This window comes from Talaromyces rugulosus, chromosome III, assembly GCF_013368755.1.
Source record: "Talaromyces rugulosus chromosome III, complete sequence".
Classification (NCBI taxonomy): Eukaryota; Fungi; Ascomycota; class Eurotiomycetes; order Eurotiales; family Trichocomaceae; genus Talaromyces; species Talaromyces rugulosus.
In genome coordinates this window covers 4,885,658-4,911,934 of record NC_049563.1, presented here as the reverse complement: position 1 = coordinate 4,911,934, position 26,277 = coordinate 4,885,658, and the positions used below count along the sequence as shown (strand labels likewise).

At 49.3% G+C, this 26,277-nt stretch overlaps 9 protein-coding genes across 9 annotated transcripts; 4 read left to right on the top strand and 5 right to left on the bottom strand.

Moving 5' to 3' along the window:
• Window positions 1–124: 124 nt before the first annotated feature.
• TRUGW13939_06477 (uncharacterized protein) lies at window positions 125–4,040 on the bottom strand (the record flags this gene model as incomplete). Its single annotated transcript, XM_035489628.1, has 3 exons — window positions 125–930; window positions 987–3,426; window positions 3,525–4,040. The coding sequence occupies 3 exons, from the start codon at window positions 4,038–4,040 to the stop codon at window positions 125–127; spliced, it is 3,762 nt and encodes a 1,253-aa protein (XP_035345521.1).
• A 2,002-nt stretch (window positions 4,041–6,042) lies between these two features.
• TRUGW13939_06476 (uncharacterized protein) lies at window positions 6,043–7,092 on the top strand (the record flags this gene model as incomplete). The annotated part of the gene is made up of 6 exons (XM_035489627.1): window positions 6,043–6,092; window positions 6,244–6,316; window positions 6,410–6,429; window positions 6,519–6,581; window positions 6,682–6,753; window positions 6,819–7,092. 6 exons carry the CDS (start codon window positions 6,043–6,045, stop codon window positions 7,090–7,092), a joined length of 552 nt encoding a protein of 183 aa, XP_035345520.1.
• A 1,305-nt stretch (window positions 7,093–8,397) lies between these two features.
• On the bottom strand, window positions 8,398–9,291 carry TRUGW13939_06475 (uncharacterized protein; the record flags this gene model as incomplete). The annotated part of the gene is made up of 1 exon (XM_035489626.1): window positions 8,398–9,291. One exon carries the CDS (start codon window positions 9,289–9,291, stop codon window positions 8,398–8,400), a length of 894 nt encoding a protein of 297 aa, XP_035345519.1.
• A 909-nt stretch (window positions 9,292–10,200) lies between these two features.
• TRUGW13939_06474 (uncharacterized protein) lies at window positions 10,201–10,732 on the top strand (the record flags this gene model as incomplete). Its single annotated transcript, XM_035489625.1, has 3 exons — window positions 10,201–10,235; window positions 10,296–10,394; window positions 10,450–10,732. 3 exons carry the CDS (start codon window positions 10,201–10,203, stop codon window positions 10,730–10,732), a joined length of 417 nt encoding a protein of 138 aa, XP_035345518.1.
• Window positions 10,733–12,173: 1,441 nt separating this feature from the next.
• TRUGW13939_06473 (uncharacterized protein) lies at window positions 12,174–13,573 on the top strand (the record flags this gene model as incomplete). Its single annotated transcript, XM_035489624.1, has 2 exons — window positions 12,174–12,292; window positions 12,367–13,573. 2 exons carry the CDS (start codon window positions 12,174–12,176, stop codon window positions 13,571–13,573), a joined length of 1,326 nt encoding a protein of 441 aa, XP_035345517.1.
• Window positions 13,574–14,153: 580 nt separating this feature from the next.
• Window positions 14,154–14,704, bottom strand: TRUGW13939_06472 (uncharacterized protein; the record flags this gene model as incomplete). The annotated part of the gene is made up of 2 exons (XM_035489623.1): window positions 14,154–14,414; window positions 14,534–14,704. 2 exons carry the CDS (start codon window positions 14,702–14,704, stop codon window positions 14,154–14,156), a joined length of 432 nt encoding a protein of 143 aa, XP_035345516.1.
• A 604-nt stretch (window positions 14,705–15,308) lies between these two features.
• TRUGW13939_06471 (uncharacterized protein) lies at window positions 15,309–17,016 on the bottom strand (the record flags this gene model as incomplete). The annotated part of the gene is made up of 2 exons (XM_035489622.1): window positions 15,309–16,950; window positions 17,003–17,016. 2 exons carry the CDS (start codon window positions 17,014–17,016, stop codon window positions 15,309–15,311), a joined length of 1,656 nt encoding a protein of 551 aa, XP_035345515.1.
• A 400-nt stretch (window positions 17,017–17,416) lies between these two features.
• On the top strand, window positions 17,417–25,346 carry TRUGW13939_06470 (uncharacterized protein; the record flags this gene model as incomplete). The annotated part of the gene is made up of 2 exons (XM_035489621.1): window positions 17,417–18,768; window positions 18,821–25,346. 2 exons carry the CDS (start codon window positions 17,417–17,419, stop codon window positions 25,344–25,346), a joined length of 7,878 nt encoding a protein of 2,625 aa, XP_035345514.1.
• Window positions 25,347–25,597: 251 nt separating this feature from the next.
• On the bottom strand, window positions 25,598–26,191 carry TRUGW13939_06469 (uncharacterized protein; the record flags this gene model as incomplete). Its single annotated transcript, XM_035489620.1, has 1 exon — window positions 25,598–26,191. One exon carries the CDS (start codon window positions 26,189–26,191, stop codon window positions 25,598–25,600), a length of 594 nt encoding a protein of 197 aa, XP_035345513.1.
• Window positions 26,192–26,277: the final 86 nt, after the last annotated feature.

Sequence of the window (26,277 nt, the reverse complement as noted above, 5' to 3'; positions counted from 1 at the left end):
TAAAGGCGACAGACACCTTGCTATATGCAGATACTATAGAACTAGTAACAAAACAAGAAACTTTTTGTATCACCGCGTTAAAAAAAAAAGACTCGTATAATATTTCAACAGAAAAACAAAGAAATTAATGGTCAACCTTGAATTTCAACCGGATACCCATCGCGGCCAATTCGGCGTCGAGATATCTCAACACACCGGGCACGACGACGACAGTGGCAGAGTCGCCTCCGACGAAGCGCTTGCCCTCGCCATCTTCCCAGATGTCGGCGCGCGAGTCCTCGAAAACGGCTTCACGCGCACAGCGGCGACAGCGGACTATACCGTTTGTGCCGCCGACGGCACCGACGCCACTGACGGGGGTGGTTTGGTTGGGCGCAACCTGTGCAGCAGCAGCGATTGCGCCTTGGTTCGCGACGAGTTTGCTGGCGTTGTGGGCACCGAGCGAGGAGACGGCGACTTGGGTAGACAGGAACGAGCCGCAGTCCCGGCAGATCCAGGCACGTTGCGAGTCCGAGCAGTTCATCAGTCGGTCCTGCAGAAGGAATGCACAGCCGTGGGCCAGAAGAGAGTCACGTTCCATTTCTCCCACTCGAATACCACCACCCTTGGCACGACCTTTGATCGGTTGTCCCGTCACGCTGTTGACCGGACCGGTGGTACGCACTTGGAACTTATCGTTCACCATGTGACGTAGACGTTGGTAGTGGACAACACCAAGGAAGATGTCTGCGGCAAACTCCTTTCCGGTAATACCACTGTACATCGGCTCATTTCCGTGGTAGTTGTATCCTGCCTTGCGAAGCTGGTGGCCAAAATAGTCGGCCGCCGTGTTTTCTTCACTGAACTGGAAGGGTGTGCAGTCTTGAGGGTGGCCGTGAAGAGTACCCGCTTTGCCAGCCATGGATTCGATAATCTGCGCAATGGTCATACCTAATATCGAGAATTAGCAAAGAGACTCCGAATTTACTAGTGAAAGTGAAACATACGAGATGGGAAAGCGTGAGGATTGATAATCAAGTCTGGTTGAATACCGGTCTCAGAGAAAGGCATATCGATCTGAGGCCACATTTGCGAACAAACACCCTTTTGACCGTGACGAGAAGAAAACTTGTCACCAATAATGGGTCGACGAGGGATACGATATTTGATACTGATCGCTTGAAGTGGCTCATTTCCGTTCTCATTACCGACAAGGCGAATAGTGTCAACGAATCCGTTCTCCGTATCTTTGTATTTGAGGAAATGCGTTTGCCCGTCAACGTTGACGTATGTATCGCTAGCAGGGTCAAAGCGAACCGTATGCCAGGCTGCAATCAAAGTACCTTCTTGGACCTTGACGCCAGCATGAGGCAAGCCATCCTCGTCCAAAGTATTCCGCCACTCAGCCTTGATCTCTGATCCCGGGGCAAAGCCAAAGAGCTTGGAGATTTCGCGCTTAGACTTGGCCCGTCGGGAATCCTTGTCGTCCAAGTTGTAGAACTTGGTTTTATAAATAGTTCCATTACCGAATCCACGCTCGTGTGCCGATTTGTTGATAATCATAGCGTCGTCCATATCGTAACCGGTGTAGGAAATAATAGCAACGACAGCGTTAGTGCCGTTAGGGAAGTTGTCCAACCCATACGAGTTATACAACGGCGGCCGAACGATAGGAGTCTGGCCACATTGTAGTCGGTACAACTTGTTGTCTGTACGATAAGCAACGGATGTTCCCGGGGTTCCCATGGTCTGTTTGCTCATTTGGCATTGGTACATGTTACGAGGAGACTGGTTATTATCGGAGAAGGGCGTCATATTGGCTAGGATGGACAAAATGTTGGTTGGCGTGAATTCGATATGCGTGGAGATACCGGATCTGATGTCGGAATCCAGGCATGCAATCTCCATAAATGGCTGTTCGAAGGGACCGACATAGTCGAGTTTGTCGAGCGCCAAGTACTTGACAGGTCGATACATTCGCGCCGCCTGAGAGAACATGTAAATTCCTGGGTACTGACCGCCGTTAGAGTTTGGCACATAACCAATCTCAAGCTCCTTCGGAATATCGTGCGTTCCCTCGACTTTCCAGAATCGCAGGGTATCGTGAATCATTTTTGCCTGCTTGGGGGAGCAGTAGCCGACAATGCGCCCATTGAGTTGAATTGTCACAGACTCATTCACATCCGCCGAAGCATCTGACCGAATACCCAGCTGGGCAAGAACGCGTGGGATTTGAGATACATCGATATCCTTGGTGGCAACCAAGCATTTATGTGCCAAGTGGTTCAGCAACCCACACGGAGAACCATCAGGCGTGTGGACGGGGCAGAGGAAGCCCCAGCTTTCAGGAAGCAACTTTCGCACTGCGGTGGTTTTAAGCTGAGCAAAGAAACTACCTCTGTGAATCATGCGGAAGTGGGCGATGAATCGATAGAAATTGATCTTCTCTGCGACGACGGTATAGCCGGAAGCCTGTTGCATATCCAATCCCGTCGGACTGACCAGGTTTCCCGTTGACAAAAAGTACTCTAATGCTCCACCGACATTCTCGTTGGTTCGTTTGACAACCTTTGCTAAGAAATCTCTTTCGAATAAAGGGTCGGTAAATTTAAGATTGCCGCCTCTCGTGGACCACTCGCGCGTGAACTTTCCAAAAGATAGTAGCCATTCTTCAAGTCTCTCTTTCAAGATCATTCCATAGAGAAATCCACCGAGTAGAACTTCCTGGCTAGAGATGGCATCAGGATTGTCGGCGGCGCAATCGCCAGCAACAAATGCATAGAGTTTTCGAATCATGAACATCATCATTTTGAATTTGTCATAGTCCTGAGAAGTTGTCACACTTTGGTTGCCCAAGTGCGGCAACACAATTTTGCGAAGAAACTCAGTTCCGCACTGTTCATTTGTCCAATGAGGAGGAGCAAGAATCGCAGGGCGAAACTTCTTTCCCAGGTAGGCCCTTGCCTCTGATCGCGAGTGAAGCTTGTAGCCCTTGTATGTTCTCAACAGAAGTTCCACACGGTCAGTAATGAAGGTATTCTTGATACCATTAGACGAGACGCCGCCGACAATTCCCTCAAAGATCTCGCGGTCATTGGTTTCAACGAGGGCCTTGAGAACCATGAGGACTGGGACCAGGTACTCTTGCTTGCGGTAGGAGAAGCGGAATGTCAAGTTGCCGTCGTTCAGATAATGGATAACGTTTGTCTGCGAAGTTTGATCTGGTCGAACAGATCGGATCTGGATACCGAATTTGGTGAAGCCGACGCCACGGTTTTGAAATGATGGACGAGCAATGGCCAGGGGATAGTTTCGCTTCGGCAGGATCAACATTCGAATCAACTTTTCGTTTCCGTTCACGATGAAGTATCCACCCAGTTCTTCAGACTCTTCCTTGCGATCTACTAGCTGCTGCGGAGTCGCGTTCTCCAAGTGGCACCTATTGGACTGTTCTCATGTCAGGTCACTGCACAAAGAAAGAGAAAAAAAAGGAATAATGATAACAAGATAAATAGTAAAATAAAAATCAACATCAGATGACATACCTTCAACATCAAAGGAAGCTGACCCATCTCCCGGATGGACTCTTTCCATTCACCATCGTTCACTTGAAATTGAAGTCTGGCGCGCAATCGGCCTCGGTAGGTCGCATGTCGTTCTCTGCATTCGGCTGGGTAGATGGTACGATAGTCCGTGTTTCCATTCCGGGGCACAAATTTGTTGGTGGGAGGAAGGACGGCCTTGTCCAGGAAGACCTCGGTGATTCGCACATTGAGACGATTCCGATGAGGAGGCGGGTCGCCCCTGGCCAATCTCGCTTGCCTCACCTCGGGGCTCTCGTTTTCTCCGTCGATAAATGTCTTGGTGCCCACGTCCTTCAAGGCCTCCTCGATGATCTTGTTGTCGCCGAAGAGCGCATTGAAGGAGTCAATGTGAGGCCGCACGGCAGCATCGAGCAATGGATAAGCAGAGCGGTCCTTTGGCGGGTTCTTGAACAGTTTCTCTCGTCTGAGGGTGTCGAAGCCGACAGTCCAGTCGGTGTTTGTCGCTGAAGGCGCCATGATCTACTGGACAGAAAGAAAAGAATCTGTCGAATCAGCGGGAGAGAGAGCAGTGCAGGCGTGGGGTGATTGCGGTTCCAGCAAGAGCAATCAAGTCCTGCTAAGAAGCATCTCCAGATCCCCCTAGAAATGCGATTGACAATCTCTTCTTGTTCGTCGTCTTCTGTGCAGACCAGAAGCGTCGACAGGCTCAACGGGAAATTTTTCGGGTGGGTCGCGGAAGCTGCGTATCATCACGTGCCGATAACAAACCCGGGAAAGAGCAGCCCTGCGCACGGCCAATCGCAGCGGCCGGACGGGGGCGCTCGGACCTGCCGGCATCGCCATCATCGACCATAGACAACGTGACTGCCGCAAGATGCACGCTGCCTGAACGAGACGACGGCCTATTTCTGCTTCTGTTCTCCTACTGCTGCTGCTCCTGAGCCGCGAGTCAAGGCTTAGCAAAGCTCCCATCTTGAATTCGCACGTGTCGTCCTACTGAGCCAAAGGAAAATAGGCAGCCTCGAGAGTCGAAGGAACGAGACAAGGAATAAATACGCAGAGAAACCAAGGCAACAAAATCATACGCAACTCTACTTGGATTTAGACCGCTCGCACGGCCGTACCTGAAAGCCCGGGGCTGTGGTTAGGCAGAGCCCGCAAGGCAGATACACATACATATCATACACGCTATAGTAAGTGGCACAGCAAGCACCAAGCAACGGCGCGCGGACGACAACTAACAGGTCGACTCAGCGGACTACTGGCACGCAAATTTTGAGCAATCGCCTTTTTGAACAATCCCACAGGTACGTACGCTGCTCTCCTGCGCAACGGCCAATGAGTCCGGAGTACAAGGGTTGGACAACTCGATGCAACTGGCAAGCAGTGTAGCGTGCCGGGGTGCGTCATACCCGTTCATCGCCAGTTGAGCCGTTGGACGCCGCGTTGATTGATTGACTGGCCGATTGATTATTGTTGGAGAAATAAATCATTAGGCAGGAATCAAAGTTGGCGGACTGGACTTTTAGTGCTGCGCCAAAATTTCAGGCTGATCCTTGTCCATCCCGCAGGCTAATCGCTCCCCTCCGAAGCGGCGCAAATCATCGGTCATGTGTGCACATAGATCCAGCTATTAGTGTCTCGATTCGGTTCTGTGCCCGCCAGCTAAGGCAGAGACGGTAAGGTAAAAAGCAAAACTGAGAGCGAGAGCCATAGCGCAGGGGGGAAGGTTTAAAAAAAAAAAAGCGTGATCCCATCCATATTGGCACTTTGAGACCGTATTCCGACGTTATTCTCCACACTCAACCGGGCCTCCTCCACGATTATTGTTGTCTATTGATTTTTTTTTTCCTGAAAAAAAAAAAGAAAAGGGGAAAAAAGGTTCGGTGGCTCCTTTTGTTACAACGCCAGTAGGGAGACTGCACTGCGTAACTGACTTGCATCGTAAGTCCGCAGCGGATCCCCAAGGCGAATTTCTTTTATTCTGCAAAGCTACTGACTTGCACCTGCAGCTAAATAGTTATAGGCTCCAGTCGGACTTTTGCAACGAACATCACATCTGGACGCCGCATTCCCTGCTGCGCTGACATTCCCCGTCTCTTTTATTTTTTGGCGGCTTCTCTAGTGGTGGTCGCTTTTTTATTTTATTATTTTTATTCTTACCTTTTTTTTCTTTTCTTTCTATTAAACTGGTTCTCCGTCAGCAACGTCGAATTTGCTTGCTCACCGCAGTTGTTAAGCGTCGTCCCCACCCCACCTCCCATGGTGCGCGTCATCCAATACTATTGATTGTTGACTTCGACCACTGGTGGAAAAGCCTGAAGTGCGCCGTTAATCGGGAACCTATCTTCCCTCTAGTCTGGGTCAAGGAGTGGTTGCATCGAAACAAAATCGTGGTTGCAAATTCCTAGTGACCCGGTGACTGTTTCTTCTCGTCTTCGTTTTCCTTTCTGCCCATTCGGTATCTTGGACTCTTCTCCCCTGTTGTCGGTCGGAATCCACTTCCACGGGCGTCACCATGGCAGGCATATTTCGAACAATCTATGATTGGCTCCTGCGGCTGTTCTGGTGAGTCTTTCCAACTGCGGCGAGGTGAAGTCAAGGTTGTGGTATCATCTGGATGGATCCCAGGACGGGTTTGCCGCCGATAGGGCCCGTTTCTCCGCCACGGAACCACCAAATGGCCCTGCTTACTGACTGGCTAACGTCTTGTCATTAGGGCTACCGAGATGGATGTCACCATGATTGGCCTGCAGAACGCCGGCAAGTCGTCGCTACTTCGGGTGTTGGCGGTAAGGCTCCTCCATTGAATCTTTCTTCATGAATTGATTTTTTTTTTTCTCTTTCTTTGCCCTCCTCTGACTCTGGCTGACAATCGGGTATAGGGCGGAGAGTTCACTATTGAGTATGTCTGCATTCCTTCGGCGAGTCGCGTGATGGTGGTCGGGCTAGATCGACCCCTCCAGAGTCCCAGCTAATGCCGGTCCCCTGCAGTTCCATACCAACGATTGGCTTCAACACCAAAAAGGTCCAAAAGGGCCATGTGACATTGAAATGGTTCGTCCCTTTTTTTTATCTCTTGCCCCGTCTTCTCAATGACAGGGTAGCTTCCGTCTTGTGGTGTGCGTCTGACCGAAGTTTGTTGGACGTGATATAGCTGGGATCTTGGGGGTCAACCACGCTTCCGACCGATGTGGGAACGGTATTGCCGTGGGGTAAACGCCATTGTGTAAGATGATCTGCCCAATTTAGTCATGCTTCGACGCAGGGTACTTACTCGCTGGGTATCATTAGGTATATTGTTGACGCAGCCGATCAACCGGCGCTACCGATTGCGACGGAGGAGCTGCACGACTTGCTGAACAAGCCCAGTTTGGAGGGCATCCCACTGCTAGTGCTCGGTAACAAATCCGACCTACCAAACAAACTGTCGGTCGACGAGATCATCGAAGAGATGGACCTCAAGTCCATCACCCGCCGCGAGGTGAGCTGCTATGGGATCAGCGCCAAGGAAGAGACGAACCTGGATGCTGTGCTGCACTGGTTGATCGCTCGTGCGAGCAGGTAACGAGATTGCCTGCTTTTTCGAGTCGCTTGGCTTGCGTTGTTGCTTTGCTTGGGCGAAATTTCTTTTTTCCTTTCCTTGTTTTTTTCTCTTGCGTTATTCTCTCTTTCTGTTTTGCTCGATTAAATCTGCAGGTGATTCAGCGATGTGACGAGTTGACGACCTCCATTCAAGACGCATGCAGCTGCGACTGCCCGCCAGCGATGGTGGATATTGTTTTTTTCTTGTTCTTTGTTATTTTCTCCAGTTATCTTGGAGAATCGCGTTTTCGTATCTCTTGCTTTTGTTTTTTTGTTTTTTTAAGCTTTTGTCTTTTTTTTTTGTCTTTTGCGTCCATTCGGCGGATATAGCTGCAGTATACCTAACGATTAGTGCATAATGACTATATGACCATACTTGCGTGACATTTTGCTGTAGTCAATTGCCTTGAGTGTATGTAAGTAGTAACCAGGGTGAAACTGAAATACTGGAATAGTGGCATCGCGGGGGGGGGCTTACGTTGACAGTGACAGATTACTTGTGAGGCTATGTCCCCCCTTTTATTCCCATCTTATTACTACTTTTTATTTTTTATTTTTTTTGCCAACTCATACATACATCAAACTAGTAGCAGTGAAGATAAGTCCTCCCTTTTTTTCTTTCTTTCTTACTGCTTGTCATGCAGGCTTGCGGTGTGTTGTGTATAACACACGGACCAAGTGCAGTGATGCGTTGGCAGTGTCCATTGCCTATCGATGGTCGGTTTGGCATACTGGCAGTGCCGCCCCGCCTCCGAATCCAGAATCCACTCTTTTTGTGCTGGAGGTGGTTGTTTTGGTAGCTTTGGTTTTCAGTTTATTATTCTTTGTCTAAGCTGTTTAGTATGCCGAATTCTATAGATTATTTAAATGAACGGCCTTGCGATCTGGTCTATAGAACGATATTATCAACAATGTTCTCATTATTTTTGCTCTCCATCGGATACATACAGAGTAACACACTATTATAGTACTACTACATGGTACATTTTTTTCATGGTTACACAACTACAAGGCGTGTGACTTGATCGATTGATTGTTACTCCACCTCCGACAACCAACGTCTGCAGGGTGTGGCAGGGATGCGGCAGCCACGGACCCTGGTCAGCGGCTGCAGATGACCTGGAATACAACTTACCCCTCTGTCAACGTTAGGATCAGTTGACATTTTAGTCTTGTAGAAAGTATCATTGTCGACGGTTTCGGATTCAAGTAAGGGTGTGAATCTCTAGCGTACAGAATGAGGTTTCGCTAAGAGTCTTGAATTGTATAGCACATGCATGCTTGTAGTCTATAGTCTAACAGAGTCAAAAAAGTCAAGCAACCTCTGCGACACAACCTCGGGCTGCTCCTCTATCACAAAATGGCCACAGTCCTCTATCCCGCCGCCCTGCACCTGCTCTGCAATGCCTGCCACCATCTGTGTAATCCGGTCGCCCACTCCGCCCGCTGATCCGCCCAGGGCCAGCAACGGGATTGACAGAGGCGTCTCTGCAAAGCCGGTATTCTGCGAGGCACTCTCGTTAAACGCGCGATAGTACTCAAACGCGCGACTCATTGCCCCCGGTCGCGCATAGCAGCTGACGTAGCGCTCAAAGTTTTCAGTTGAAACCGGGTGTGCTGCGGCGGCGGCGGTTTTGTATTTGAACATCCACGACAGTAGCTCGCGCTCGCGGCCCTGGATCAGGATTTCAGGGAGTTCGGGCAGTGCATTGAAAGAAAACTGCCAGAGTTTCATGTTGACCTCGTGCGGCAGCGGATACGAAGCTGGCGCGGGCAAAAGGCCTGGCACACCTGCATCGAGAATGGTCAGGCTACGCACGCGCGACTGGTGCTGGGCGGCCCAGGGATAGGCGATCCAGCTGCCAATGTCGTGGCCGACGAGATGGTAGCGTTGCTCTGGGCCTTCACATAGAGTGTTGTCACTGTGCACTGCGTCGGCCAGGATCTGGCTGATGGTCTTGGTGTCGTAGGACGGCGGTGCCGCCGAGTACCCCAGGCCCGGCGGATCGAGAGCCACGAAGCGATGTCTTTGACTAAGAGGCTCGAAGATGCTGCTGTAGGCTTCGGCTGTCTCGGGCCATCCGGCTAGGAGAACGACTAGCGGTGCGGACCTAGAGGTTGAACCCCCCGTGATGGCGCGGATGCCGTGGCTGAGGTGTTTGATCTGCCACTTGGAGGCCATTTTTGGTTGCAAGTTCTTGACGAATTCAATGCGAGCCAGACAGACACGTTGATATGAGATGTTTTATATCGACATGAAATACCTAGTGACTCACACCCGGCTTTAGGAATAGCCGATACTATTCAGTATACGTCTGCGGAACGTGCGGCCCGCGCGGCGCCGATGGCCCTTGATGCATCCAGCATTGTATATAAAGTTTAAACAGCCCAAGCATCAATTAAGCATCAGGCGTCAAGTCGGGTTCACTCGGCCTCGGCTGAGCCTCATTATTAAGCGCGTCGAGACTGTGAGAGTCAGCCGGCGAGTAGTACTCGGATGAGCGAGGGAGACATCCTGATAAGCGAGCGCGTGTTCAGAGCGTATATCGTATTGTTCAGCTTGGGAAGCCGCTGGCTGGCAGATGAAACCAATGGGGGTGGGAGGAATACGGCAGGATTCCAAATTGAATTGTCAGTTTCAGGTCGTGATGGTCGAGATGGATACGATGACGATGATGAGAGAAGGAACCAACACCGCCACGCTAGGCCGCCCCAATGAGGGCGATTTGTCACAGGCCCCGCCGCCCCACCCCGCTGCGCCCTGTGAGTGGCTGGGCGCGGCGCGAGGAGGCCTCGTCTAGGCCTTGGCGGGCTTGGCCGGATCGGGCAGCGCCAAGACCTCAGCCACCGCGCGCCGTCAGCCCTCGCTTTATTCCTGTTGCCCTTTCATAAAAGAAGGCAGCAGCCTTTTGTCTGGGTTTTTTCCTTCTTCACATACCCCAGAACACAACTCATCCCATTCCATCGACGCATCTCTCTGGTTTGATCTGGGTAATAGTCCAGACCCTTTACACAGCGCTTGTTCAGTAGACCGTTGTCTCCTCCGCGTTTGCAGCATACGTCATCCGCTACATCCCCTGGTTAATTCACGATGGGTGTCCTTGATTTCGAACGCCGTTATGTTTGGTATGTCTTTTTATCTTGCGTTTGACATATCAAAACACATTAGGTCTAACCTTGTCCCAGCTACGATTACAACTGCAACAGCTCGTGGTACAGCTGGGGGCGTTGGGTGGCCTTTGCCGTTATTGTCGGTGCTGCGTTTATAATCTTTCTGCTTTTTGCGTAAGTTTGCCTGCCCCTTTTAGCCTTTCTGAACCCCTGCTAATCTGCTCGACAGCTGTTTGTCGGCCCGCCGCCGCCGTGCTCGCGGTCGCCGTCCCTTCTACGGAACGTCCTGGATGGCTCCTCCTCCCTACCAGCAGGGCAACTATCAATACGCTCCTGCGCCACCGCAATATCAAACGCAAGACCCGAACCAAGGCTACTACGCACCACCTCCAGAGCAAGGATATTACGCGACCCAGCAAAACGGAATCGAGCTGCAACAACCCCAACACGCGTACGGAGCTGGAGACCATGTGTATGCGCCGCCTGCTGGGCCTCCACCGGCAAAGAACTAGACATGGCTTATCTATCTCGGCGCTTGACAAAGCGATACCGGGCAAGACTTGAAACTCAGCAAGGAAAAAAACAAAAGATAAATAAATATTAAAGGAGGATCGATATGAGATCGGTTGATATACTCGGTTGTATGTGGATAGGGACATGTCTATGACGAATCTAGTGGAATCGGTTTGGCTATCTCTGGGATTAATTACTGGCGTGCTTGGGCGGCGTTTGCTTCTGATACCTCATTTTTCCTTGCAAAAAGGACATCGCATACTATGTAATAATGCATGACGGACTATACGAGTCGTATACCAAGCTTTTCTCTCCATACTACAAGCGATATCGTATTCCTTACATAGCAACACAAAAACATGGCCATGGCGCACAGGTCAACTTCAAACTTCAGACGGTGGAGCACGAAATCTGACTATCTTAGCGGGGGCCGATCTCAATTAGAATGTCGCGAAGCAGAGGAACGGGAGGCATAATAATAATGAATACGAGTTTTCGTATCCCGATATTGCGGTGGACTACAACCGAATACGGACGGTATTACTCTCGCAGTCTCTTCACCCCAGACCAAGACATGACACCAGCTGACAGTTTCAACATGCCACTCCCAAGCAATTAGCACCAAGTAATCGATAACGGGCCCCAACACACACTAAGACAGCCCGCTCGCTCGTGGCAGCCACCGACTTAGCCTTAGTAATGTGCTTAGTGCACCCACCCGCCCACACTCTCCTCCGTACAGATCACATCTACAATGGTGGTCGCTACCGTTCTAAAATAGGCCGGCCTTTGCCCTCTTCCTCCTCGCTTCCTCTCTTCTCCTCTCCTCCCTGTTTCAGTGTCTCCCCCTCTGTCGCCCCTTGTGCGAGTGTCGTTTGCTGCGATCCCTGTCCTCGTCCTCGTTCTGCGACCAGCCGCTCGTTTTCTCTCATTCCAAGGGGCCCTGTTCGTTCGTTCACCATCGTGGCTGGTTCCTGTCGCTCCCTTTGAAACCAAAAAAAAACGGCAATCAATCGGAATATCACCCACGCCAGTCGTACATATTATTATCCCCCTACCGACTACAATCGCTCTCTCAAACCCGCGTTTCTCGTCCACTCGTTTGTCTTTCGAGACAGCCGCTGCGGCCGAACACAGCCTCGCAACTGGCAGGCCTTGTTTTTCCTGCCCCCATTCGTTCATTCACCCATTAGCAATCAGCCTATTTCCCAACTTCCAACGGTTCCCCAAACTTTGTCTCCAGACCTATCGCGGCGCAGCAGTTTTATTATATCTGGTTGCCTGCACTGGCTATCGTCGTCGTCGTCAGCTCCCCTCGTTTTATCTGCCGCCCGATAAGATCAGACCCATTCACAATAATATCGCTCGTTTCGCACCCGAATTGACTCTAGCAGAGACTATTATTGCAAGCGGCAGTCTTGCACTCGCCGCCTGCCCAAGATGAGTCCCGCAGCGCGAATGATCCAGTCGCTGGCTGAGCGCAGTGTCTCTGGCGAGGCCGACTCGGTCAAACATACATTTTCCAGCTGGGACAATTGCATGGCCAAGGCGTACTGCAAGTATGTGATTGACGATTGTGAAATTAAAATTGACGATTGTGAAATTAAAATTGACGCTAACCTATGCTTTACAGATGGCCTGTCATTGCTGTTATTATCGTGGGATCGCTGATTCTCCTCAGTATCGCCGGCTGCCTGATCAGCTGTTTATGTTGCGGTTATCAATGTTGCAAGGGCTGCTGCGGCTGCTGCTACAAATGCTGCGATTGCGGCGGAAACTCGAGGAGCCACAAGAGGAAACGAGACAGCTTTGGCGATCACGGAAATCCATACTATCAACAACCCCCGCCGCCTCAGCCCATGAACTATGGACACCAACAAGCGGTTGTACCGGCTGTATCACCCGCGCCCCCGGCGTACCGAGACCGAGGTCCCAGAACCGCAGCGTTCGACCAGCCCAAGGCGGCTGTTGCGACCAACGAAGATGCTCTTCCGGCGATGCCCACCTGGGCTGACGCGCAAACAAGACGAGTCGAAGACCACACCCCCGTGCATGAGACGGTGGAAATGGATAACCTGGAGGCGCACGACCACGCCATCAACCCGTACTACAACCACCATAGCAACTCTCCTGCTCCGGGGCTTATGACCCGAGGCGGATACTCAGAGGTACCTCCGAAATCGACAAGCCCGCATCCAAGCCAGCCCATGTATCACGACGACTATCTTCATGATGACGGATACTCGACAGGCGCCGGTGGACTTCGAGTGACGAATGCATCGAACCAAGACTTGGGCGATTCGGATTACTCCCACCAACAACAACACCAACCCTACTCCCCGATTTCTCCGTCATCTCCAGGTTACGGACATACTCCCGCGGGATATCCTCCTCCAGCGAGATATCCTTCTCCCGGCGCTGCCGCCGCCGCTATGCCTTCTCGTCTATCGCCTCGACCATCTCCGTCGTCATACCGAGGCTTTGACAACCAGCCTCCTGCCAAAGTGCAAGCGCCAAACTTTAGCGGACCCAGAGCATACGATCAAATCCCGTCGCCGCGGTCTCCCGTCAGCCCTCCGATGCCATATGCGCCGTATGAGGCACACCAACAGCAGCAGCCACCTTTCCAGGCGACTCGCTCTCCGCCACCGGTAGCAGGTTCGCCGGTGCAACACGGACAATACCGCGCTTTCTCGCCTGCTATTTCTTCTTCCACGCCGCCTCCCCCCTTTTCAGAGACCGATCATCATCCAGCCGGCCCCGCATCGGACGGCGATCGTCCTCCGAGTCTACTAATGGCCGGCCGACGACCAACCCCGAACTCGTACAGGGCTGTTTAATGACTTTTTTTTTTTCCTTAAAAAAAAAATTTGCTGAGCAGAAAACAATCTTATGTTTATATATTTTCTTCTTTGTGGATCCCCTATATACACATCTTATACACCACAAGGCACGGGAGGAATTACTTGGGAAGGCGTTTTTTTCTTTTTTTTTTTTTTCTGACGGAATTGGCGTATATATCATATATCAATATCTATCGTATATGATTTTTCTATTCGACTTGCCTGTTCATAAATTGGGGTAGGCAATTGATGTATACTTTGAAAATGGACGGTAGATATTAGAATATATGGTTTTTCGTGGTCATCTCTTAACAGTGGGAACGATGAGATAAATAACATTTGAAGCAATGAAGGTTTAAACTTTGAAACTTTGCAGCCTTAGCTATATATATGTATAATACGTACTACTTCGTACTAACATGCTCAAAGGAAGGGGATCAATCATGCACGATACAGCTTTATGTAGTGGGGGGGGAAACAATACCAAGAGTTTCCCGTCAACTGACTGGTTGAAATAGAGACATCATCTGACTGGCCCCTTGCAAAAGAAAGAAAAAAACATAATACGGATGTGATATCACGTCTCCGGGTTCCATATCCTGTTGTAGCTGTTTTTTCCCTGAACGACGGTATTGGCCGGTCCATCAGAGGTAGGCTTGTCGATGTTATTAATATAAATATCTGCGGAGAAACTATCCGACGACGCGGACGAATTCAACGACGAAGACGACGACGACGAACCATTCCGAGTCAGGAGCGACAGTGCCATGATGCTTGGCTGCTGCTGCTGTTGGTCGTGCGTTGCCGGTTCATTTTCGATCGGTTCTGATTTGGGCTGCTGCGGAGACGAAAAACGGTCAGACACATGCTTTGAAATAAAAAACACGAAAGAAAGAAAACGAAGAAGAAGGAAAAGAAAGTACATGCCTGCCCTGAAGATTCCATTATCTTCTGTACTTGCAACCACGAGTATGCTGCTGTTTTGGAAATAGGGACGCGTGGCGATGATGATGATGACGATGACGATGACGATGAAGATGAACCAGTGCGAACAGCAGCAGTCCTGGGAGGACGCTGGAAGCTTGGCGGAGAAGTAGTATACAAGTGTGAGCTACTGCTGTTGAACATGGTTGTCGCGTCGTATTTCAGTTCAATATAGCGTATGCAGCATCGGAAAAGGCGTACGGTACGATGATTTCAAGATAATACCAATGATGGAGAAAGATGATAAACTGATTGACTCATCTGTAAACGAGGGAAGAGAAGAAAAAAAGGGCCAGCTTTATAAACGGTTCCTCAAGTCATTGCGTTGCGTGCGTGAATGAATCATGAGACAAAGAGAACATGTGCCAATAAGCTGGCGCTCTTTGTTTTCGTTGCGGGGAGTCAAGCAAAGCGTCCGGTTCGCCAGATCTAGCCCAACCTCATCAAAGCGATTGTGTCCAGGTGTCTGAGCTGGCAATACATGTGTGTAGTTGAGACTGGAATAATGCAATTATTTGATCGATGACGAGCGGGAAAACTGGACAAGGGGCGGCTGCTGGTTGGGGACATATGGCGTTGCGCCTTCCGTGTCTTTGATTATGACATCAGTCTGTATTCCAGCAAGCATTACTTCGTTGATTTGGCTAATATACAAAAAAAAAAAAACCATTCAAAAACCAGCCGTCGCTATTGCAACCACAGTGGTATATCCCAAAATATGCATTTACGTTTTCTCTGAGTATCTATCTCATTCCTCCAGCGAAAAGTCAAAGCTCTTAAACGCAGTCTTGAATGTTTCCACGTCCTTTTCCTCCTCGCCTTTTGTCTGCGCACAGTCCCTCCAGTCCATTCGCTTGTCCAGGCGCAAAAGCTTGGCCATCACCCTGCGACCAAACTGAAGGTCGAATCGAAAATCTGGTGTTAGAGGCAAAAGGAGAGTTTTCTCTGTGCCGCTAGGTTTTGACTCATTGTCCTTGTCCGTTGAATCGACACTTGCGGGCTGCCATATCCAGATACGAAAGTAGTCACCGGGTTCATTCTCCCCATCTTCGCGTGCGGGGCGCTCGAATTTGGGGTAATGTAGATTCTCCGCCTCTACTTTGAAAGCTGCTTCGACGAGCCCCTTGGATAGCAGATCCGTGGCCACCGGGAGGTATTGCCAGTGTATGTGAATACCATTTCCGCGGCTGACCTCCCAGGTGACTGATCCCAGACCGCTTTTGCTCTTTTCGCACACCATGTTATTTAGCGCTTGGCGATAACGCTGCATTTCGCGATAGGTATTTTGACGCGCTTCGGTGTCGGCAACTGCGTTGAATGTAGGAGAATGGATGAGGGGAATGATAAGCATGTGTCCGGGAAATTCCAAATTTGGATAGGTCTTGGCCGTAGAGAGAGGGCCCTTTGCCGTTGTTATATAAGCATCTTCGCCGATCGAAGTAATTAAATGCGTGGCAATGTCAGGATTAGACAAGCAGAAGAAGCACTCTCCCGGTCCAGGGGGAGGTCGTCGGGCCCGCTTCTGTGGTCGGTGATCATGACCTCCCGAAAAGCGCTGGAATCCCTCATTCTGGCTTTCCAAAGCCCCCCTCTTTCGGGGAACAGTTGCCAAAGGCGAAATGGTCGTCCCAGCAGGCACAGTGTCAGGTGCCGCGGCCTTGGGGTCGAGCGTGAATGCATACATCCATTTCTGTTTCGAAGTCTTGCTGAACGATGCCAGATTGATGAAGCGAGTGAGAGGTTTTGCGTCTGGGTTGTCGTCCGTCGGCATGTGAAAGAACGGTTCTCGTTCGTAGAAAAAATCGGCTTTCGATGAAAAGTGGTAGCGTGGTTTCAGCGTTGAGCAAACGTCAGCCACACATTGAGCCCCTTCAGGCGCAGCTCCGCCCTCCGGTATTGTCACTTTCGATCGATTCGTGATACTTTTAGGCCATTCATACGTGAGCAAGATATCAGTGTTGTGGACGCCAAAGAGAGATCGCGCGTCCGACTCCGAGTAGACAGAGTGATATCTGTTGTTTATCTTGGGATCTGAAGAGCCCTCTGCGGCTAGCTCTCCTCCGAGAGCAGCGAGCCTTATGCCTTCAGAGGTTTTCAAAGTGCCCCTTCGGCCAACAAAAAACAAGTTCGGGCACACTTCATCAGCGGCCTCAATCTTTTCAACAACCCGAGTAGGAATCGGATGCTTGCCAACGCTAAAATAAGTAGGCAATGGGACGATAATAGTCCCCGCAAGAAGTCCCGAGATTTGATTCAGATCTTCCTCACTGGTGCATTCTCCGAAGAGGTCTCCCGCGACAATGGCAAAAGCGAAGTTTTGTTTTGTTTGAAGCTTAGCAAGTTTGGTGAAGACTTCTTGAAAGGCACAATTGACATTGCCGATGACCACGCTAGTACAAGCAATTAGAATAATTCCTCGCGTTACAGAACACGATCACTTACATCTTCGAAGCCATTCTCCTCGAAAATTGAGTAGAAGTGAGAGACAAACTCGTGGTGAAGACCTCACTTTAAACTCATAAATAGCCGGGTCAAGGAATCACAATCTAAAGAGGCGACTCGCTGCATGTATCCCATGTATTTGCTATACCAGCTTGTCTGTTGTCTGTATGGAAGCGCGTCGAGTGCCGTCATTGGAAGAAGGCGACGGAGAGATCACGTGCAGGGATTTTTTTTGACAGAGCTTTTGCCCCGAAACGGTTAGCGCGCCTGCCGATAAGACCCATCCTCCCCACACGGGAAAATATTTCGCCTGATCCGGCAGCTTTTTTTTTGGTCTCAGAGAGAGCAACAGAGGAGATTGTTGAAGGATAACAACCGCGCCCTTGGAATTTTCGGTCGATTACCAGCGCTATCATGGTGTCATCTTCATTGAGCTCACGGGCAAAGCCTGTGAAGCTCCTGAAGAAGGGCACTGAAACCACTAAATCTCACCGCTTCGAACCTTTCTCCCAGCGAGTCTCGAAATTGAAGATCGACCCTATTCACCGTGTGCGACGACCGGGCTTCGAGGAAGAAGATGGAGATGAGACATACTCCCATTTTCGGTCATCCTTGGACCATTGGTCCGAGATGAATCTGTCGGAGATATTCTCTGATTTCGTTCGCAGTGTTAACCCTCTTTGCGAGAGTCTGCACCAGATCCTCTACCATGAAGACAAGATCATGGCGCTTTTGGCGGAGTATATTGAGAAGAGGGATCACCTTTCCATCGAGCCACTTTTGAATCTATTGTCGCAATTTGCTAGGGACTTGGGCGTACGCTTCGAAAAACACTTTGCGACCAGCGTCACTCTTGTAGCATCTGTCGCCGCCTCTCACACCGATGTCGAGGTTATTGAATGGAGCTTTACATGTCTTGCATGGATATTCAAATTTCTCTCTCGCCTCCTTGTGCCGGATTTACGCCCACTGCTGAATGTCATGGCTCCATTCCTTGGAAAAGAACGCCAGAAGCCATTCGTCTCCCGATTTGCCGCCGAATCCACGTCGTTCCTGATTCGAAAGGCCGGGCTTGTGTACTACAAAAACAAAGCACCTCTCGACCGTGCTGTTTCCTGTCTTTTTGAAGACATTCGAAATACTGCAGATTTGCGCAGCGTCGATACCTACAAGGAGGGCTTGATGGTCATGTTTGCAGAGGCCATCAAAGGTGTCAAGGGGGGTCTGCACTCTAATGCATCGGATATTTTCAAAAGTTTGATGGAAAACTCAACTACTGGCGATGATCTACAACGATCTCTATCCCAGCAGGTTCTTTGTGGCGTGCTCACCAATGTTTTGCACAACACAACCCCGGAAACATTCTCGGAACTTCTCACCGTGCTGGGCGCATACATTGAAAAGGTCCCGGAAAAGGACTCGGAAAGCCAATTGAGCATTTCTGCACATTTAATGTTTGTGTGTGTTACTACACGCAAGGCGACAAGGGTTAAAGAGTGGAAGACAGTCCACCATGCCCTTTTGACCCTGCTACAGCGCTCATTAGATATTTTCACATCATCCAAGGTGGTTCTCCCCCGGATCCTTGCTACCGTCGCATATGCACTACAACTTTCTCCTATGGATGAAATGCTGCCTTTTATGCGGCGTCTTATGGATGTGGTGGCGGATGACCGCTTGGAGCCTTTTTTCCTACCCTTTTGCTCAACATTTGCAGAATTTGGCTCTGAAAGGTTTCATGCAGTTGTGTTGCCTTATTTTCAGCGGTAAATACCCCTCATATTCTTATACAAAACTTATTATTGACGTGGATTTTAGATTCTTGGCATCATCCTGGAAGACCAAAGAAGCAGACCTGTGTTTGTCCCTCCTTCAGCTCGAAGAAGCTGGCTGCATCACATCTCAGCCCTCCAGACCAGGTTACATTACGTGTCCAAATGAGTGGAAACTACAAATCGCTCAAAAGTTTAGCAAACCTGGAAATTCTACCGAGGATGTGGCGCTTCTAAGCATATATTCGAGACTTCACACAGCTGTGTCACTTTCAAATGAAACCTCTACTCTGCCCCAGATAGTGGAGTCATTACACAAACTTCTTCTGTCGACTTTTGATTCCTCAATATCAGACCTCAACCCTCTCGATACCTTTACCTACGGCCAAGGCTTCAAGACATATGTCGATCTCGCTTATCAGTGTGGCTCACTGGATGCATCGCTGTGGCAGCTGATCACAGCATCTGGATCCCGGTTTGCTCGATCAGACCTATTCTTAGAAGGAGCATTAAACTTCTTGGAGAAGTCTGATTTGGCCAACACGAAAAAAGATGACCTTGAAGAATTTGCAGGTGCTCTAATAGACAACCTCACATCTCCTTCCCACTCTTTGCGATTACTGTCATTGAAAATACTCAGCCAATTCACCAAACTAATAACCGAGAACGACCAGGGTGCTATCGCAGTAGCCATCGAAATCGAAGAGAGCGAATTGACTCTCCAAACAGCTAGATTTCTGTCTATGCAAATCCGCAAACTTGGACTCCTATACCCTCAGATCGTCTCACACAACTGGTTTGGCAAGCTTGTACCCAAGTTTTGCTTTGGTCTATTCTCCAAGCAACTAGCACAGTTGTGGTCCGATTCTGCCGAGACTTTGAAATCAATCAGTCAACACGCTAACGGAGAGGGTGTTGTCACCGAATTGTCCATGCTGTGGCTGCAACATGATGTTGATCCTGAAAATGGCGACGGTGAATCGGATGATCGCTCTCCATACACTTCACCTGATTTTGGGTGCTTCAATGCTTCAAATATCGAGAAGATCTTCGGTTCTCGCTTTCAAGATGAAACAAACTCAAAGGAAACCCTAGTTGAGAATTTCAACAATAGCCATGTTTTCTCGGAGTTGATCCCACGTTATGCCCGCGCCCGCTCATTGCTGGTTTTGCACGCTATTCCTGAAGTTGCTGAGAAGCGGTCTCGACAAATTGTCCCTGTATTCCTCAACTGGGCCTTAAGAGAGGGAGAGGGAGATGCCGCTCCAGACTTGAGCTCCAAATCATCCGCCACACTCACTTCTGACGACACTCCTTTATGGGGATACAAGGATCGACTTGCCCTTCTTGGACTTTTCGAAAAATTCATTAATCCACGGACCCTCTTCAAATCATCAGAAGTTTTTGATGCCCTGCTCAACCTCACGGCACACGGAGACTCGGCAGTTCAAAAGCCTGCCCTCAAGGCTCTTTTCACATGGAAATTGCCGAGCATCCGCCCTTACCAGGAGAATCTTCTCAACATATTGGACGAATCTCGATTCCGTGAGGAACTGGCAGCGTTTGTGCGGATTGAAGAAGACGACAGCAAGATCGAAAAGGGCCACAAAGCGGATTTGCTTCCAATTCTTCTGCGACTCCTTTTTGGACGCATGATCTCCAAAGCCTCTTCCAGCGGATCTGGTGGTCAAGGTGGTCGACGAAAGGCCATTCTTCGCACTCTTTCCCACATGTCTGAACCTGACTTTGAATTATTTGTGCAAATTGCGTTTGGCTCTCTCTATAACTTGGACTTGTTGAAAGGAGACAAGGTAGAAAGCTCGTCATTTGACGTGGAATTGGTCAATCCAAGACGACAATCTGGATTGCTCAAGATGGTTGAGACGATGCTCGAAACGCTCCAGGGTCAGATGAACGCTTATATCGTCAAATCGATGGATATTATTCTCTACATACTTGTCAGAGCTAGTCGCTTAATTGAAGCAGACACAACAAATGACTCATCTACAGACAGCAAATCACCGATGATACGGGAGATTCGCGCTGTTGGCATCCGTTGCCTCGGGATGGTTTTCTCTGTTGCACCGGAAATCGATTGGACGCCATATGTTACAGTCATATTCAACGAAGTCATCAATATTCGTCTTGAAAATTTTGCTATTGAGAATGCCCAAGGTGTTTCTGGCTTCCATCGGCTGTTCCACACGTGGGCCTCGTTCCCCAAGTCTGTCTTCTACCTGACCCGGTCTGGTAGCGACGTGTTATCTGCTGTCGTGGAAACGTTGAATGTCCCATCTGCGCGAGACGAAGTCAAAGTATACATAATGGACTCAATTCTCCAGCCCATTATCAACCTCTCAACGGGTCGTGCAATCAAGGAATCTGAAGAGCTGAGTGACTTTTCTCCGAGAGAAATCCTCGAGGAGGTTCTGGCACCATATACAGAAAGCATCCTTTCTCACATGAGCAAACTGCTCCAATCTAACCCCTCACGTCAAGTTCTGGTGACTAGCGTGGAAACACTGTCATTGATTGCGCCTTGTGTTGAAACATCCGGTGAAACATCCAGCCTCATCAAGATATGCACATATCTTCTTCGACAACCTCAAGACAAGATTTCACCAAAGACAAAGGCTGGGTTGCTACATACATTACAGCATTTTATCCCCTTGTATTCTATCAGTAGTGACCCGTCACTAGCTGAAGAGGTTTTTACTACAGTGTCTTCGCTATACGATTACTTCAAAGACGACGAGAACCGGAATGTACTGTCGGCCGTCTTGAGTGAATTTGCTAAACATGACAAAGAATTGGAAGAAACCAGCTCACTTTGTGCTGATCTCAATGCTGTTGCCTCAAATAAGCTTGACGAAGTTGATTATGAACGGAGACTCCAAGCCTTCCGGAGGATTAATGAGAACCTGTGGAAAACTCTCAGCCCAAAGCAATGGCGTCCTATCATTTTCAATATGTTGTATCATGTCAAGGATGATAAAGAACTGTCCATTAGATCCAGTTCCTCTTTCGGGATCAAGCGTTTCATCGAGAGGATCTCGGGTGATGCAGCTGACCAACAGGATTTTGCTACGCTCCGAGATGATGTGCTGTTACCTGCTCTTCGGTCTGGCATGCGTCAACGGTCTGAGATGGTACGCTTTGAACTCGTGTCTGCTCTCGGCCACCTGGTCAAGCTCAATCCCACCTTGGCATCCGTCCAGGATATGCATGTGCTGTTAGTGGCAGGAGACGAAGAAGCTTCTTTTTTCAACAATATCTTGCATATCCAACAACATCGTCGCATGCGGTCACTACGAAGACTTGCAACTGAGACATCAAATGGAAATATTAGTTCATCCAACATCAGTGCATTCTTCCTTCCGTTGATTGAGCACTTTGTATTCCACGTGGCTGAAGACGAGACTGCCCACAACTTGGCTGCAGAAGCAGTTGCAACAATCGGTAAACTTGGCGAATGGATGGAGTGGAGCCAATTCCGGGCAATCTTCAGAAAATATCGCGCGAACATGACAACCAAACCTGATCTCGAAAGGAACATGGCCAGGCTTCTTGGGAGAATGACCGATGCTCTCAGCACTGCTTTCATCCAGAAAAATGGAAAGCCTGACACTGAAGATGTGGACATGAATGATGGTGTGGATTCGAGTTCTTCAGCGAAATGCCGCCTTGCCTCGACTCTCCCTATTACTTCCAAAATAGCAACGGAACTTACAACGCATTTCCTGCCATTCCTCACAGGGTTCGTGCATCACAAGGACGAAGCAAAAATGAGTATGCGTCTTCCGGTTGCAATCACAACTGTGAAACTGCTGAAGCTTTTATCGGAAGAAGAAATGGCCATTCGCCTACCCTCGGTTTTGCTGGACGTGTGTTACATTCTTCGCAGTAAATCACAGGACTCTCGAGATACTGCAAGAAAAACACTGGCAGACCTTGCCATCATTCTTGGCCCTGCATACTTTGGCTATATTCTGAAAGAACTCAAAACTGCCCTGGCAAGAGGGTATCAGCTCCACGTTCTGGGGTTTACAGCACATTCCATCCTTGTGTCAACAACTGATGAATATGCACAGGGTGCATTGGATCACTGTCTTGGAGAAGTTGTATCAGTCGTAATGGATGACATCTTTGGAACTGTTGGACAAGAAAAAGACGCCGAAGACTACGTCAGCAAGATGAAGGAAATCAAAAGCAACAAGAGTTATGACTCGATGGAATTGCTTGCCAAAAACAGCTCTGTGTCATGCTTGGGCGCTTTGATCAAGCCTTTACAACTGCTTTTACGAGAGAAGCTCACAGCAAGTATCGTCAGAAAGGTTGATGAGCTCTTTAGGAGAGTTGGTCTTGGTCTGCTCCGAAACCCAGGTGCCGAGAGCCGAGATATTCTTGTCTTTTGCTACGAAGTGATCAAAGAATCTTACGAAGACCGCACCCAGAATACCTCAAAATCTACAGAATCTGCAAAAAATCGTCGGTTCCTGATAAACATGCAAGGCATGAAACGTGGCGAGAAACGTGGCTCTACCTCCTCTTACCTCCACAAATTACCCCGTTTCGCGTTGGACGTCCTCCGATCAGTTCTTAACAAATTCAGCTCACTCATGACCACCGCTAATCTAGCTGGTTTCTTACCGGTCATCGGTGACTCTGTCATCCAGGCCCATGAGGAAGTCAAGCTTTCGGCAATGCGTCTTTTGTCGGCTATCATCAAATTACCTTTGCCAGACCTAGACAAAAACGCGCCTACCTATCTTGCCGAGGCTGTAAAGGTTGTCAAGGAAGCACCTAGCACCAACACTGAAGCCGCACAAGCAGCGCTCAAGCTCGTTGCCGCGATATTAAGAGAGCGAAAGACCGTGGATCTCAGAGACAATCACCTTTCCTACCTACTCAAACGTCTTACTGATGATATCGAGGAGCCTGATCGCCAGGGGTTGACCTTCAACTTTATCCGGGCTGTAATGGATAGGAAATTCCTCGTTCCCGAGCTGTATGATTTGGTTGACAACATAGCAAGGATGATGGTCACCAATCAGACCCGATCTGCACGCGATCTTGCTCGTGGTGTCTACGTTCATTTCCTTTTGGAATACCCACAGGCAAAGAGTCGGTGGTCAAAGCAACTGGCTTTCTTGGCCAAGAATTTCGATTACCAACACCGAGAAGGTCGGGAGTCCGTCATGGAGGCAGTGCACCGGTTGCTATCCAAGACAGGCGGAGATCTTGGCCAGGATATAATCAGTACTTTCTTCTTGCCAGTGGTGCTTGTCGTGGCGAATGACGACACCCCCGAGTGCCGGCAATTGGCCGGTCTTCTCTTGAGCGAGTTTTTCGGAAGAGCTGATAAAGAGCGACTGCAAATCATGCTAACCCCTCTGCATGCATGGCTGGAGCAGACAGAGAACAAGCAACTCATCAGCACTGGCCTGCAGGCAATGAGAGTGTTTTTTGAGTCTGAGGATGTCGAGAAAAAGAAGGAAAGCCGCTTTATTGTCGATCTGATACCTACTATTGTGCAGCCCATTGTCGAGGACACGGAGAGCGAAGACTGGGAAGTGTTTTACTTTGCCTTGCAACTATTTGTCAAAATATGCAAAAGCATGCCCTCGATTGCGTTCAGCAAGGATTGCGAGCGCCTGTGGTCCATCACTCAAGAGGCTCTTTTCTTTCCACATGCTTGGGTGAAAACTTGCGCAGCGAACTTGATTGGCCTATTGTTTGCGGATGTAGCCAAGAACAATGCCAGTGATGGGTTTGGCAGCGTTCCCTTGCCTTCGAAATATGGACTCGAGCTCGACAAAGAACGAATGATACAATTGACACGTGGTAGTCTTCGTTCTCTCCAGACTCCCAATGTTAGCGAAGAGCTTGCTATGCAGAGTGTTCGCAACATCGTGTTCCTGAGCCGATGCTTTGCAGAGAATAATGTTGAACTCTCTCCGAAACAATCAGAACAAACAAAGGAAGATGAAATCTCGAGCGAGGCAAGCGACGATGACGAGGAGGAAGACCAAGAAGATTCAACAACCCCCAACGGAATTACGCAGTCCAGGTCGCCATTGCTTTATATCTTCCGCCAAGTCTCAGATATTCTACGTCGAGAAATTATTTCTACCCGAGCTGGTGCTCTCATGTCCAAGACAGCTTCCATGGCGCTCATAGCAGCGATTTGCCGGCACTTGGACGCCGAAAAGCTCATGGGATCTCTTCGACTAATCCTTCTACCTTTACAACACTTGATTGACCCCAACATCACCCATCCGCGGTCTTCAGACCCTGATTTTCAAACAGCCTACCAGTCTCTTGTCACAAATGCGCAGGAGGTTCTCGATCTCTTGCAGAAGAAGCTCGGGACAACTGAATACGTCACCCAAGTGGCTTCTATACAGGAGAACATTAGGGCACGCCGAGACGAGCGGCGAGTCAAGCGCCGTATCGAGGCTGTTGCAGATCCAGAAAGGTTCGGGCGGGAGAAGAAACGCAAGAATGATAGGAAGCGATTCAAGAGATCAGAGAGGGACCGTGGCTTTAGAGACAGGAGACGAGGTTATTAAATTAGCACATGACATGTGTATATATTGAGTGGCGTTTTTTAGAGCCTGGATATTATTTGTATATAGGTTTGCCGGAATAAGAATGCGCCGGCTTGTTTTATGATCAAAAGTTGAAATAGATATGATACATGAACATTGACTCCACCGAAACCCATAACTTTGGGGGAATTTCCTGACGCTCCGTTTTCTGTCAATAACCGATCCGATGCAGTAACGCGTCCAGCGCAATCAATAGAATCCAACAAAGGCAATTACGAGCTCTCCTTGGTGCTAGCTTCAGAAGACTCCTCCTGGCTAATCCCGGTCTTGTAGACGGACCCGTCTTCCCAGAATTCCATATCCCCTTCAATGTGTCCCTTGGTGACGTTCGCTCCCTGCTTAGCCAGAATATCCTCCAGTGTGGTTTTATCGTCCAAGAAGATGCCCAGGTGGTCGGCGATTATGTGGCGGTTTTTGCACGATGGACAAGCGATCAACACTGTGCCCTTGTGGTAGCCATGCTTGGACATTCGATGTGTCGACCGAGTTCCGCACGGTTTGCAGGTAAAGGAAATCTGATAAGCTGGTTCTTCGGCTCTTCGAGCAGCGTTCTGTTCTTCGTTGGCTGTGGCAGCGGCGGTATCGGAGGCGTGGTCGGTCAAGGGCCGTGGATCACGAGTATTTGATGCTGGTGATGATGATGATGAGCTAGAATTGTATCTTGTGAAGGCGAGCGCGGTTGGTTTGTGTGAGATGAGAGTCGGTCTTGCTGTCTGGAAAGGTGAAGGTATTTGCGTTGCTGCTCGAATGCGCGGCAGACATCTACTTTGCATGCGCAAAGAACGGAGGAGACTTGTTGATCGCATTCTGAGGGATTTGCCGGAAGTTCCTTTAAATATAAACAATTATTAATAGTAGCTGAGATAATAAAGCGGAATAAAGAAGAAAATTA